At 45.4% G+C, this 14,351-nt stretch overlaps 1 protein-coding gene across 1 annotated transcript; it reads right to left on the bottom strand.

Moving 5' to 3' along the window:
• Positions 1 to 3,254: 3,254 nt before the first annotated feature.
• Positions 3,255 to 13,081, bottom strand: LOC131926468 (H-2 class I histocompatibility antigen, Q10 alpha chain-like). The gene is made up of 7 exons (XM_059281963.1): positions 12,952 to 13,081; positions 6,600 to 6,896; positions 5,487 to 5,762; positions 4,937 to 5,212; positions 4,696 to 4,832; position 4,649; positions 3,255 to 4,031 (listed from the first exon to the last, which is right to left on the bottom strand). Exons 1-7 carry the CDS (start codon positions 13,001 to 13,003, stop codon positions 3,985 to 3,987), a joined length of 1,086 nt encoding a protein of 361 aa, XP_059137946.1. The 5' UTR covers positions 13,004 to 13,081; the 3' UTR covers positions 3,255 to 3,984.
• Positions 13,082 to 14,351: the final 1,270 nt, after the last annotated feature.

Below are 14,351 nucleotides of genomic sequence, written 5' to 3'. Positions count from 1 at the left end.
AAGTTCTTATCGAAATGTAATGTTCTCAGCTGTGCATAGTGGTGCACGCTTTTAATCCCAGCACTTGGGAGGCAGAGATAAGCAGATCTCTCTGAGTTCGAGGCCAGCCAGGGCTACATAGTGAGACCCTGTCCTATACCTGTTGTCTGTTGGCACTCTGCAGGAGCACAACTCTAAGAAAAGAACCTGTCTTAGGGTTTTATTGCTGTGAGGAGACACCATGACCTGGCAGCTTTTATAAAGGAAAACATTTAGTTGGTGCTAACTTATAGTTTTAAAGGTTTATTACATTTTCCTTATGGCATGTACCAGGCTTTTTTTTGGGGGGGGGGGCCGTCAACCAGTTCCCAAACCATGACACAGAGACTTATTATTAGTTATGAATGCTTGGCCTAGCTTAGGCTCCTTTCTGGTTGGCTCTTTTAGCTTAAATTAACCTGTTTCTCTTTGTCTACCTTTTGCCCTGGGGCTTTCTGTTTTTTTTCCTTCTGTGTATCTTACTTTCACTGCTTCTCGTGTCTGCCTGGCTGGTGGCTGCCTAGCTTCTTGCCCCGGGTGTCTCCCTTGTTCTCTCTTTTCTCATTCTTCTCTAGCCTAGATTTCTTCTAGTCTCTCTGCCCTCCAGCCCCGCCTATCCCTCTCCTCCTAGCTTTTTATTAGACGGATCAGGTGCCTTAGCAGGCAAGGTGAAACAAATGCAACACATCTTTAATAATTAAACACACATCCTTACATCATTAAACAAATGCAGCATAAACAAATGTAATACACCTTTATACAGTTAAAGTAATATTCCACAGCATAAACAAACGTAACACATCTTTACATAGTTAAAATAATATTCCACAACAATACCAAGAAGCATGGTGGTGTGCAGGCAGACATGGTGCTGGGGAAGGAGCTGAGAGTTCTATATCCGAATCGGCAGGCCGCAGGAAGAAAATGCCACACAGGACCTTTTGAGCATCTGAGACCTCAAAGCCTGCCCCCTAGTGACACGCCTCCTCCAACAAAGCCACACCTACCCCAACAAGGCCATACCTCCCAATAATGCCAGGTCCTATGAGCCTATAGGGCCATTTACACTAAAACTACCACAGAAATTAAGCTGTATTTGTAGCAAAGTGTATATTAAGGGAGAGTCCTATAAAGGAGTGTGTAGGTGGAGTTTTCCTGTCCTGACCACCCACTCCCAAATAACCTGCATCCACTTCCCAAATAACTATCTCAGAGACTTAATACAAATTATAAATACTCGGCCATAGCTCAGACTTGTTACTAATGAACTCTTACACTTTAAATTAACCTATATTTTTTATCTGTACTTAGCCACATGGCTCATGGCTTGTTACCTCATTTTCTACACGTCCTGCTTCCTTGGCAGCTGGCTGGCGTCTCTTCTGACTCCACCCTTCCTCATCCCATCATTCTCAGTTTGGCTTTTCCACCTAACTTTATCCTGTTCAGCTATTGGCCAGTTAGCTTGTTTATTAAACCAATCATAGCAACATATATTCACACAGTGTACAGACGGATTATTCTACAACATTTCCCCCGTTTGTTTAATTAAAAAGGAAGGTTTTAACTTCTTTTAGGGGGGTGGTTTGAGACAGGGTTTCTCTGTAAAACAGTCCTGGCTGTTCTGGAACTCAATCTGTTGATCAGGCTGGCTTCAAACTCACAGAGATCCACCTGCCTTTGCATCCCAAATGCTGGGATTAAAGGCGTGTATCACCACTGCCCGGCTGGAAGGTTTTAACTTTAACATAATAAAATTATATACAACAAAATCAATTATTAAGAAAGAATTACAGTTATAATATCCATTCTCTTTGTATTTGGCAAAATTAGAGAAAATGCTCTTATCTTGGTAGTCTTATAGTTTTATATCTAATTTGCTTTTTATCATAACCAAGGTAAACTATAAGTTTAACTATTTTGTCTTTAACTCCATCAAAGACCCCAGAAGGATGAAATGTTACCTAATGACAGGAACATCAGGCTGCCTGGACAGTCACCCAAAGCTCCTCTGTAACGTTGGGACAGCCATCTTTGGCCTACAGGCCCAGTATATCTGACAGACTTTCCTGTGAAGCAGGAATTTTGAAGGACTGTTCTACCTTGTCTTGGCAAAGTTTGGCAGTTGCCTTTCTTTTTGGACAGCATATGGTCAGCAATTGAGGCAAGGGCAGTTTCTTTGCCCACATGGCTAGCTTTTGCCATAAAGAAAATAAACTCCATATGGAGTTTTTAATGCCCATCATCTTTGTTGAAGTAGATCGGTGCTGCCAGGAGCAGATGTGTCTCACTGTCATGAAAAGGTTTAGACATATTAAATGTCATATTCTGTAGGTCTTTGAAGTGTTTGTTTGGAGACCATCTCTCTATCTAAAAGTTACCTGTATGGCCTTGAAAACATACCTAACGTGACTAAGTTTGACTATTATAGATAACTATTAATCTGTATTTCTTAATTATATATTACATTTTAAATGTGCATAAACACAATACTATCTGTTTTCATTGGTGTCTGGTCCTCTTGCTCTGAAAGTACATAAACTTTTAAAGGTAACTTACATATCTGCATTAATACAGGTATAGATATAGAAGTGCATTGTACACAGGTCAGCCAAAGATGAGTTTTTTGTTTTATGTCTGAGCAGGTAAAATATACATTATGTGTCTTGTAGTTCTCCTAGATTTATTTTTTTATGTCTACTCAGATTTTTCAGGTAATCTTCCTTGATCAAACCTGATTTTTCATTAACTTAGGATGAATCCATATCTTCTCATTTCCTGTGGAAATAAATAAAGCACAACCTCTCCCCCAAAAGCAGTATACCTTTTGACTTAAATTTTGAAGGTAAGACATTTTAAAAACATACAGGTTGGTTTAATCTAGCAGCTTTAATCCAGTGTCTCCTAGCAGCTAAAAAATTTATAGACAACATAATAACATATAGAATTCAAACTCTGTATTTTCCATCTTTACATGGCTTACTATATATTACTTTATTCTTTTTAAAAGACTTTACTATTTTATTTATTTATTTATTTATTTATTTATTTATTTATTTATTTGGTTTTTCAAGACAGGGTTTCTCTGTGTAGCTTTGCGCCTTTTCCTGGAACTCACTTGGTAGCCCAGGCTGGCCTCGAACTCACAGAGATCCGCCTGGCTCTGCCTCCCGAATGCTGGGATTAAAGGCGTGCGCCACCACCGCCCGGCCTTACTATTTTATTCTTAAGTCATTTTTTATACAACCTTTTTCTTCTCTCTCCCAAGCCTATGTATATTTTTAAACTCACCGTAATCCATTTAGAGGCTTTTTTTTGTTGTTGTTGTTCTGAATCTGTCTTTACTGTGTATCTGTATTGTTTTGTGATTGCATGAAACAATTTTTTTTTAATATTTTTGTTTCATGTGCATGGGTGTGTGGGTTGCATGAATGTCTGTACCATCTCTGTGTGCCATGTGTGTTCAGTTCCCATAAAGGCCAGAAAAAGGTGCCATATCCCCCTAGAACTGGAATTATGGACAGTTGTTAGTTGCCATGTGGGTGCTGGGAATTGAACCCAGGTCCTCTGGGAGAGCAGTCAGTGCTCTTAACCACTGAGCCATCTCTCCACTCCCCAAATTAGACACATCTTAAACTGCTACGTCAGCTGTCTGCATTGCTTGGCTTAGCCCATGGCGGTTGTGGCAGCTGTCAAGAGACACTTTTTTGTAGCCTGAGAGGCTGCGGGGACACGCCACCCAGCTTGGTCATGGCCAGCGGGAGAGACTGCGGGAATCACATGCAGAGTAGCTCATGGTGTGCTTGCAACTTCAAGGTACGTGTCTCTCTACTGCGGTTGGCGTGAGACTGTGAGACTCTGTTTTTTAGGTCTTCTGTGGATCTTCGCCGGACAGTAGGCACCATTTGTAGCGGGTGGGAACAGAGTCTCAGATTGTGACTTGGTGAGGACTAGTTCCCTTCAGCCTCATCCCAAGAGCCTCTCATCTTCAGGATGATAGCGGACGAACCATCCTCTAAGGAGGAAACAACCAGTATGAAGTTAACTGTGAGGATATCTGAGAGCAAGACATGCACATGCATGTTTATGTACAGATGCACATGCACATGCGTGCTTACGTACAGATGCACATATGCATATAAAAGGCCGCAGTTCTCACACATGCAGACCCTGTAGTTGCATAGTCACTGGTACATATTTGTGCTTACGTGTGCGCACGCGTGTGCACCCATACACAAAATGTTTCCATTACGTGCTTCTCTCAGATTCACTGATTCACTTGGGAGCCTGACTGCTTTCCGTGTACTCTCTTCTAAGGAATTCAGGCATCCGAGGGCGAGAACCTGAGACATTTTATCGCATGAGAAGTGAGCTCACTTCCCACGTACTTTGGAACTTTTTGGGTCTCATGGGTGCTGCTCCTGGATCCTGTACAGGGCATCCCTGCTCAGGCCGCGATCCTGGGGTCTGGAGCCATGCCAGCAGATGGCCTTGGTGTTTGGTTAACAGTCTCCAGCACCCTCTCACCTGCAGTGCCTCAGCCTATCAGCCCTCCAGCCAGGACCCTCCCGGCCTTGGCTACACCATGAATGTCACCACATTGGCCCTATGGCAGGAATTACAACTTGACTCTTGACCCTCCTTCCAGCATAGGGCACCCAGACCTCCTTTTCCTACCTTAAATCTGTAGTAGGTAACTCCAGTAAGTACTATGAAAAAGAAAATAATTATGAGGCCACTCCAGAATGCTGTACGTTCACGTCTGCTGCCCCCAGCATACACTTCTGTGGTTGGGGTAGTGGGTTGAAGAGGCTCTGAAAAGGGAAAAGAAAGATGAAGAGCCCTGTCCTGCTCAGGGTCTCCAGAAGGGCTTCTGCTTACCCTGGCAATAGGCTCTGTGCCCCCATACCCCTCTTACCCCACCTCAGGGTCAGGGGCTCAGGTAGCCCCTCGTGGTGCACATGGCATGTGTAGTTCTGCTCCTCCCCAGAAGGCACCACCAGAGCTGCCCACTTCTGGAAGGTTCCATCCCCTGCAGGTCTGGTCTCCACAAGTTCCATGTCTTGAATCAGTTCTTCCCCATCCAACTGCCAGGTCAGGGAGATCTCAGCAGGGTAGAAGCCCAGGGCCCAGCACCTCAGGGTGACGTCTCCTTCTTGTCTGGGATGGCGGGTCACTCTTGTCTGGGGAGGGTCTGTAGTAAACAGATAGATAGGTGCTGGTAGGCACAGCTTTATGTCCACAGTGGAAAAAGGCAGAAATGGGAGACATTCCCAAGGACCTTTGGGACACAGTTAGAGAGTAGAGACCTCAGGGAGGTGGTGGTAGGGGACCACAGTCTAGGAGACTCAAAAATGTCCGCATCTGCTTGTGGGAAGCTACCCCCAGTACACTGGCCCCACCCAGACAGCCCACCTACAGCCCTGTGCTCAAGTGGCCATGGAGCTGGGCTTGGGGCAGCTGTTTACCTGTGCGAGTGAACGCCTCTCCTCCCAGGGTCAGGTATCTCTGCAGCCACAGGATGCATTCCTTCTCCAAGTAGCTCTTGTCTTTCTCCAGCCAGTACTCACTGTTTTCCCACTTGCGCTTGGTGTAACCAGCAATGAATGTGGCTGCTATATATTGCATAGAGTCCAAATCCAAGGTCAGGTAGTCCAAGCCATCGTAGCCATACTGCCAATGTCCTGTGGTACGTCTGCCACCCCTCATCTCACAGCCGTATGTGAACTGGAGGGTGTGAGGGCCTAGAACCCCCCAGGACAAGCATGTCAGGGACCACAGATGGATTTCCCAGGCCTCTCCATTATGGTCCCTATTGCCCTAGCACCGCCCACCAGATTCCTTAGGTTCTACTTAGAGGGTGTTCACATTCTAGATCATGTAGTCTGACCACTGATACCCTTTTAAGTCAACTGTCAGGGGCCAGGCCTAAGCTGCTTCAGGTCATACTAAAAGATCATTGGATAGGGAGGTAGGACTTAGTTTTGCTGTGTCGTCACGCAGGTCATTCATCTCTACAACTCTCTTCACACATGGAAACCTAGCGTTCTTCCCCACAGGACTCGAGTGCTGGCAGTCCCTGAGTCCAAGCGTAACCTCCCAGGGACAGCAGCCCGGCACACGTGCATGATGGTAGAGACACACTGTGTCACACAAAAAAACTTAACCCCCCCCCCAAAAAAAAACAAAAACAATAAAACAAACTGAGTCAAACCAACCACTGACCAACAAGAAAATAAGCTTTTATGCTGACGCTTAAAATTTGAAAATCTCTAATGATTTTCAGAGTCAGCTGTGAGACTGCCTGGTGGGGAGTCACACGGGTCCCCAGCATGAGTGTTTTCCCGTAGAAGTTGTAAGCACTTTGAAGACATGCTTAGAACTGCACTCAAGGTTGTGCATCTGTGACTCGGACTGACAGGTATTGAACAGATGAATGCCACACAGACCCTGAGCTCTGGGAGCAGATTGGGCCAGCCTGTTCTCAAAGGACAGTCTGTCGGGACACCGAGGGCCTCCTGCCTCTGGGGCTGAGGTGTGGTGGGTCAGTTCTGTGTCCCACTACCTTTTCCAGCACATACCCGCGTGCTGGCGGAAGTCATCTGCCCTCTGACGCTGGGTCCCAGAGCTGTTGTAGTACTGCTGTATGTTTCTCAGGCTGAGCTGGAAAATCTTCATCCGATTGATGAAGACCTGGGTCTCATCAGCAAAGTACCCTGGATTTTCCCTCAGCCAGGCAACAGAAGGTTCTGCCTTCATGCTGTTGCTGTTGTAGTGGATGAAGGGCTGGTCGTCGATGAAGCCGGTGGCAGAAAACGCAGGGACCCTGGGACCTGGCGCTGTCACAGCCGTGTAGGAGTACAGCAGAGAATGCGATCCTGAGGTAGGGATCAGGGTTTAGTGTAAGGTACTGACTGAGGACCCAGCTCCGAGGGTGGAGAATGAGTGTGCCTGCGTGTGAATTGTGGAAGAGACGGCACACAACATAAAAACAATTTCATACAACCTGCCAGCCAAATGAATCAAATTCCACACTGTACACTAGGATAATTCAGAGAATTGACAAAGAAATGTAAAATTAAGGGGCTGGAGAGATGGCTCAGTGCTTAAGAGCACTGGTCACTCTTACAGAGGACCCGATCTTAAATCCCAGCATCCACATGGCCCCTCACAACCATCTGTACCTCCAGTTCCAGGGGATCTGACACCTTCTGGCCTCCAAGGGCACTGTCTGCATGTGGTGCATTTATGGAGATGCTGGATCTCACCCCCACCTCCCATATCTGAGATTTGGGAAGTAATGGGTTTCATCTTAGTGTCTTTGTGCATATGTGCCATTGTGCTTGGATATGGGTTATTTTGTTTTCTAAGTGCTGGGGTTGAACTCGGGACTCCTGTAGGTTGTTTTTCATCAAATACAGTGGCTGCCCCTTAAGCAGCTGCTGTCCTCAGCAACTGCACCTTCTCAACAAGGGTTGCAGCCAGTGGGAGTTCTGTTCCCTCAGGCACCAGCTCTCAAGAGGCTGAATAGCAAGTAGCTAACCTCTCCTTGCCCGTCTCCCCCAAAACCAGCACCCTTCTGCTCCACCCCCTCTTAAGCCCTAGCTTAAGAGGTTCCCCACCACTTCTTGTCAGCTAGTTGAAGACGCAGCCTCCTGACCACAGGTGAATTTTATTTAATCAAACAGATGTAACACATCTTTGCATTATTAACAGGGCAGTAGGAAAAAATGCCACACACCTTAAAATAATATCCCACAATGCCTATATGCTTGAGAGTTGCTCTCCCACTGACCTTCATCCCAAGCACTTTTTCTTTTTGTAAAGATTACGTTAGGAGGGTTGGGGACTTAGCTCAGTGGTAAGCACTTGCCTAGCAAGCGCAAGGCCCTGGATTCGATCCTCAGCTCAAAAGAAAAAAAAAACTATGTTAGGGACTGAAGAGATGGAACCAGCCGCTTTTGCAGAGGACCCAGGTGTAGTTCCCTGCACCCACATGCTAACAACCATCTGTAACTCTAGTTTTGGATGATCTTGAAGGGCCCTGGACAGAACTGCAGCCATCTTAGAAAGAGTCAGCTAGGGACAGCAGGCCCTTGTACAAATAATTCCAGAAAAAAACTGCAAGGGCCCCTCCACCCCAGACCCAGCCAATGAGAAGCTGTGCAAACCAGATGTTTCCTGCTGATAAAGATGGAATGCCGTAACCGTCAGAGGATGTGAGTTTCCTGCTGATATAGATAGAATGACACAACAATCAGCCTATTTCCCTGCGGCTGCAACCCTCCAGTCAGCTTAAGCCAAGCATCCCTGGCCTGAGTAAGCACCAATTCTGAGCCTGTAACTATATGGATTTGGAAGTCTCCTAACCCTCTGCCCTAACCACAATAAATATCCTGCCCTGCTACTGCTCGGGGTCCCTCCTGCTCCACCTCCGCATCCATCGGATGGAGGACCTGAGTTTTAACTTGAAATAAAGACTCTGTTTTTGCATTTGGATTAGGTCTCTAGGTAGCCTTTGGGGATTCTGGATTTTGGATACAACAGTCTGATGCCCTTTTGTGTGGCTTGTGCAGGTACTTCACATAGTGATGGACACAAGCACCCACGGAGTCCAGAAGAGGGTGTTGGATACTCTGGAAGTGGAATTACAGGTGGTTGTGAGTTGCCCACCGTGGGTGCTGGGGACTGAACTCCCATCCTCTGCAAGAGCAGTGTGTACTCTTCACTGAGCATCTGCAGCCTCTGCCCTTAGGCTGGTAACATTTCACTCACTGCTCTGACCCATACTCCTGCCTCCTGCTCCTTCTCCAGCTGCTGTTGTAGGATATTATTTTAAGGTGTGTTACTTTTGTTTATATTGCATTTGTTTAACTCTGAATCTGTGATACTTTGCCTGTCTAAAACACTTGATGGTCTAATAAAGAACTAAACAGCCAATAGCGAGGCAAGAGAAAGGATAGACGAGGCTGACAGGCAGAGAGAATATATAGAAGAAGAAATCTGAGAAAAAAGGAGCCAGAGAAGGAGGAGGACATCAGGGGTCAGCCACCCAGCCACACGGCCAGCCACAGAGTAAGAGTTAAAGTAAGATTACAGAAGTAAGAAAAGCAAAAAGCCCAGAGGTAAAAGATTGATGGGCCAAGCTAGTTAAGAAAAGCTGACAAGAAACAAGCCAATCTAAGGTCAGGCATTCATAAATAGGAATTTGTCTCTGTGTCTATTCATTTGGGAGCTGGGTGGCAGGGCCTCCAAAAAGCCAAGAACAAACAACATTTTGGTGCCCAATGTGGGGCTTGAATATCTCTAGCGCCTGAGAAACCTGAAAAGAAAAAGAAAAAGGTCACGGCTCCTTTAAGAGGAGCTGCTGTTCAGCCGGGAGGGTAGAGGTTAAATAAAGACAGCAAGCTAAGTAAAAAAACGCCTGCCACAGTTCAAGTTGAATTGAGTTCAGCGCCTAGGGAGTTCTTGGTCATGAACCTCTGGGCTGTGGGTTTTAGGCTTGACTTTCATGACCCCAGAGGATCCAGGTGTAGGTTAGCAGTTTAAAGTTTGCTCATATGGTCAAAAAAGACTAGAGGTATGCAGTAAAAGAGATCCTCATGGAAAAAAATTCTAAACAGGTTCCAGTGTGTTTTACATCTGCATAGGCTTAAGAAAGAAAGAAAAGGGGTATGCACAGTCATAGAAAGAAATAGTTGCCGGGCGGTGGTGGCGCACGCCTTTGATCCCAGCACTCGGGAGGCAGAGCCAGGCGGATCTCTGTGAGTTTGAGGCCAGCCTGGGCTACCAAGTGAGTTCCAGGAAAGGCGCAAAGCTACACAGAGAAACCCTGTCTCGAAAAACCAAAAAAAAAAAAAAAAAAGAAATAGTTTAAAAATAGTAAAGTCTTTAAAGAGAGAAGTAAAATAATAAAAAAGAAAAAAGCCATGTAGAGATGGAAAATACACAGGGAATTGGATCCTGTATTGTGCTGATTTTGAACTTTTTGAATGCTGAAGAGCAAAAGAGAGCTGCGAGGACATGGGATTGAAAAACTGCTGACATAATCCAACCTAATATTTTAAGAATGCCTTGACTTTAAAAAAGAAGTAAAAAAAATATACTTGTCAATGGAAATAGAAAATGCTTTAGAGTTTTGTTCCTATAGGAGATGAGAGGCTGTGGATTCCTTCAGGGTTAATATGGATCAGGTTTGATCAGGTGAGACCTCCTGAATTTTGACAGCTAATATCTATCAACAGAGATTACTGCTGGTCTTCCCAGGACTTGGCCATTATCTAAAATTTTCTCTCTGGGACCCTAAAGATGTTTCGGTCCACAGACATCAACAAGCAGTATGGAGATAACTATGCCCACATTCCCAAGAGTTGGGGGTGTGAGGGTGGTTTTTGGTTATTTGGTGGGTTATGGATGTTTGTTATCATTTAGGGGAATGTAGAATATTGAGAAAAGTTTAAAGTTATTTTTATTACACTGTGTATATGTTTCTACTCTTGTTTAAAGGATTTTTCTATATTGATACAAATTTAAGCAAATTTAAGGTTATTTTTGTTACAACATAGTGTATATATGTTTTTACTCTTGTTTAAGGTATTGTACCTATGCAGTTCATTTAAAAATGTAAGATAAAATTCTAGATTTTTTTTTTTTTCTGAGACAGGGTTTCTTTGTGTAGCTTTTGGAGCCTGTCCTGGAACTCACTCTGTAGCCCAGGCTGGCTTCTAACTCACAGAGATCTGCCTGGCTCTGCCTCCTGAGTGCTGGGATTAAAGGTGTGCGCCACCATCACCCGGCAAATTCTAGATTTTGAAAGCCATTATTATAAACTATTTAGGATAATCAAGAAACATAGGTTAGTAGTTAGCCATTTATAACAATCAAATTTGTAGATATGTAAGGTATGTTTTCAAGATCATATAGAGGTATATTTTAGATAGATAAATGGTTTCCAAACACTTCAAAGACGTATAGAATATGGCATTTAAAATGTTTTGTTAACTTAGGGCTTTTCATGACAACGAGACACATCTGCTCCTGGCAGCACCAATTTACTTCAGAAATGATGGGCACTGAAGAAACTCCTTATGGAGTTTGCTTTCATTGTGGCAAGGTTAGCCACTGGGCACAGAAACTGCTCTTGTATTTGACTGCTGACAGTGTGCTGTGCAGACTGGACATGCGGGACACAGAAAAAAAGACTGTTGGACTTTGCCAAATAAGGCAGGACAGTCCTTCAAATTCCCTGCTTCTCTGAAAAGTTTTGCAGACATTCTGGGCCTGCAGGCTGAAGATGGCTGCCCCAGCATTGCAGAGGAACTTTGGGTGACAGTCCAGGCAGCCAAGTGTCTCTGTTGATAGGTCATATTACATCCTTCTGGGTTTTTGATGGAGTTGAAGACTAAATAGTTACAGCTGCAGTTTTCCTTAGTTATGATAGAAAATAAATTAGTTGTAAAAATTTGTATTCACTATGATAGGATAGATAATGCATTATTTTCTCTGAATATGCTAGCTACAAATGGACAGAATATTGTATATTAATTCTTCCTTGATAATCGTTTTTGTTGTGGATAGTTTTACTATGTTAAAGTTAAAACCTTTTTATTTAGACAAAAAGGGGGAAATGTTGGGGAATATTATTTTAAGGTGCATTGCTTTCGTTTATGTTACATTTGTTTAACTCTTTGAAGCTGTGTTACTTTGCCTGTCTAAAATACCTGATGGTCTAATAAAGAATTGAATGGCCAATATCAAGGAGAAAGAATAGGCAGGTCTGGCAGGCAGAGAGTATATATAGAAAGAGAAATCTGGGAGAGAAAAAAAGGAGCCAGAGAAGGAGGAGGACTCCAGGGGTCAGCCACGCAATGGAGTAAGAGAAAGATATACAAAAATAGAGAAAGGTAAAAGCCCAGAGGCAAAAGATAAATGGGATAAGTGAAGTTAAGAAAAGCTGGCAAGAAACAAGCCACGCCAAGGGTGGGCATTTGTAATTAAGAATAATCCTCCGTGTGTGATTTACTTGGGAGCTGGTTGGCGGACCCACAAAAGAGTAAAGAGCAAAAACAACCAACAACAAGCTGCTTCGCTCTTTCCTAGTTAAATCAGTTTCTGCTGCTTCTGAGTCATCCCTGTCTCCTGTATTACCTGCCTCCTTTAGGAGCACTGCCTCCCTTTCCCCATGATTCCCTTCTGGTTTTGGGATCCCCTCATACATATGAAAGCACACGCACACACACACACACACACACACACACACACACACACACACACACACACACGCGCGCGCGCAAATACTCAAACACATCAGAATGTAATGAAAGGCCTGTCCTGGCTTGGTGGTGCATGCCTTTAAGCCCAACTCCTGTGAGTTCAAGGTCAGCCTGGTCTACATAGTGAGTTCGAAGACAGCCAGAGCTACTATGAGACCACGTCCCATGTCTTTTTTTTTTTAGGTTCTCTTTGTGACCCCAGGTCACATGGTCATGGTTGGCATGTGTCACTGGCTTGTGTTTCTTTATATTCACTGAGCTTCAGTTTTCTTTTTTTGGTTTGAGACAGGGTTTCTCTGGGTAGTTTTGGAGCCTGTCCTGGAATTCTCTCTGTATATCAGGCTGGCCTCGAACTCACAGAGATCTCCTGCCTCTGTCTCCCAAGTGCTGGGATTAAAGGTGTGTGCCACCGCCGCCGGCCTGAATTTCAGTTTTATGACAGGGTCCCATTTAGGACCCAAGGTGGCCTCTAATTTGCCAAGTATCTGATGGCCTTGAATTCCAGGTCTTCCCACCTCCATTTCCCAAGTGCAACCCTTCTGCAAAATGGCTCGGGGTTGAGGTGTCCCGTCCCTGTCCCGTACCCCCCCCCCCCCCCCCCCCCCCCCCCCCGCCTTGAATTTGCTCAGCGCCACAAAACCCCCTTCCCCACCCTACTCACGCGCTCCGCTGTCCGGGAGGCGACTCAGGAACCAGCAGATAAGAACCCACATGGTGTCAGCACTGTCTGAGTCTGCTCTGCCTGAGTTACTAGACCTTAGAGAGATTCCAACTGCCTGTGGGAACAAGAAACTGTTTAACCTCCGAAGTGGGGGGTGGGGTAGGGTGGAGTGTTAGCAAGTGAGAGGGGCGGGTCTGACAGCGTGGACTTGAGGGGTGTGTCTTTTTTCAGGGGTCCCTGCAGGGCTCGCCACCTGGATGAGGGCCATCTTCCCTGGAGATGCGCCCCTCACCCCCACATGGGCTCCGAGCACTGCAGGGGAGTGCCTGCTGGGGCCTTTGAGCCCTGAGGGTTGCTGACGGAGGAGCCCTGCCCTGGGAGCCTGCCCTGCCCTGGGCTCCAGCTTGTTTACTTTTGAGCTCTGGGCGGCGTCTGGCAGCTGCACCCTTCAGAGCTCTCCTCTCTTCCTGAGGGGTCCGCCTCTTCTCCACCCAGATAAGCTGTATGGGAGACCACAGCACTTCAGTTTTCTACCTTTCAGTTTCTAATCTTTGTAGCCCTAGTTCTCCTGGAACTCACTAGGCTGGCCTCGAATTCAGTTTCAGGTCCCAGCACCCAGGTGATGGCGCACAACCAACCCTTTGATGTATGTACCCTTCTGGCTACTGCATTTACATGGAGTACATCTATTAAATAGACAAACATACATATAAAATAAAAACATAAATCTGGGTCTGGAGAGGTGGTTCAGTGGTTAAGAGCACTTAACAGTTCTTGCTGCTCTTCTCAAGGAGCCGGTTTGGACACTCATGACAGGTGACTCACAGCTGCCTGTAACTCCATTCTGGGAGATCTCATCCCCTCCTCTGAGGGTTCCATACACATTCACACACATAGAAACACACATAAGTAAATTAAAAAACATAAATCTTAAAAACCATTACATATAAAACCAGTCATGGTGGTACGTGCCTTTACTTCCAGGACTTTGAAGGCAGAAGTGGGTCTCTGAGTTCCAGGCCAGCTGGGACTACACAGTGAGATCCTGGCTCAAAAAAAAAAAAAAAAAAAAAAAATAGAGGAAATGTGTACCTCAGCACAGTAAGACCATGTATGGAAAACTCATGGTCAACATCTCACTGAATGGGGAAGAAGACAGATCAGTTTCATGGCTGTTACTCAATGTAGCCCTGGATTTCTAGAGCAGGGGGCAGCTTAAGGGTGAGTGGACCATGGGGCCTCCATATAACCAGTTTCTAGAACACAGTGGGTGTGCTGGTGTGGGAGGAGAAGCCAGTAAAGAAGCAGTTCCTCAGACTCCGCACAGAGCCGTGAACTAAGTCAAAACCCTGCTGGAGAGAGAAGAGGAAGGCAGAGACATGAGGCCATGTGCAAGACTG

This window comes from Peromyscus eremicus, chromosome 16_21 (genome assembly GCF_949786415.1).
Source record: "Peromyscus eremicus chromosome 16_21, PerEre_H2_v1, whole genome shotgun sequence".
In the NCBI taxonomy this organism is placed as follows: Eukaryota; Metazoa; Chordata; class Mammalia; order Rodentia; family Cricetidae; genus Peromyscus; species Peromyscus eremicus.
The sequence above is the reverse complement of the archived record's forward strand: the minus strand, read 5'-3'. Positions and strand labels throughout refer to the sequence as shown.

Bases quoted from the DNA above. Each gene is read 5' to 3' on its own strand.
- LOC131926468 (XM_059281963.1), bottom strand. From the start codon at position 13,003: ATGTGGGTTCTTATCTGCTGGTTCCTGAGTCGCCTCCCGGACAGCGGA. The intron at 6,897-12,951 runs GTGAGTAGGGTG...TCCCTACCTCAG, and splicing joins CCTCCCGGACAGCGGAGCGC to GATCGCATTCTCTGCTGTAC. The intron at 5,213-5,486 runs GTAAACAGCTGC...TGTTTACTACAG, and splicing joins AGAGGCGTTCACTCGCACAG to ACCCTCCCCAGACAAGAGTG.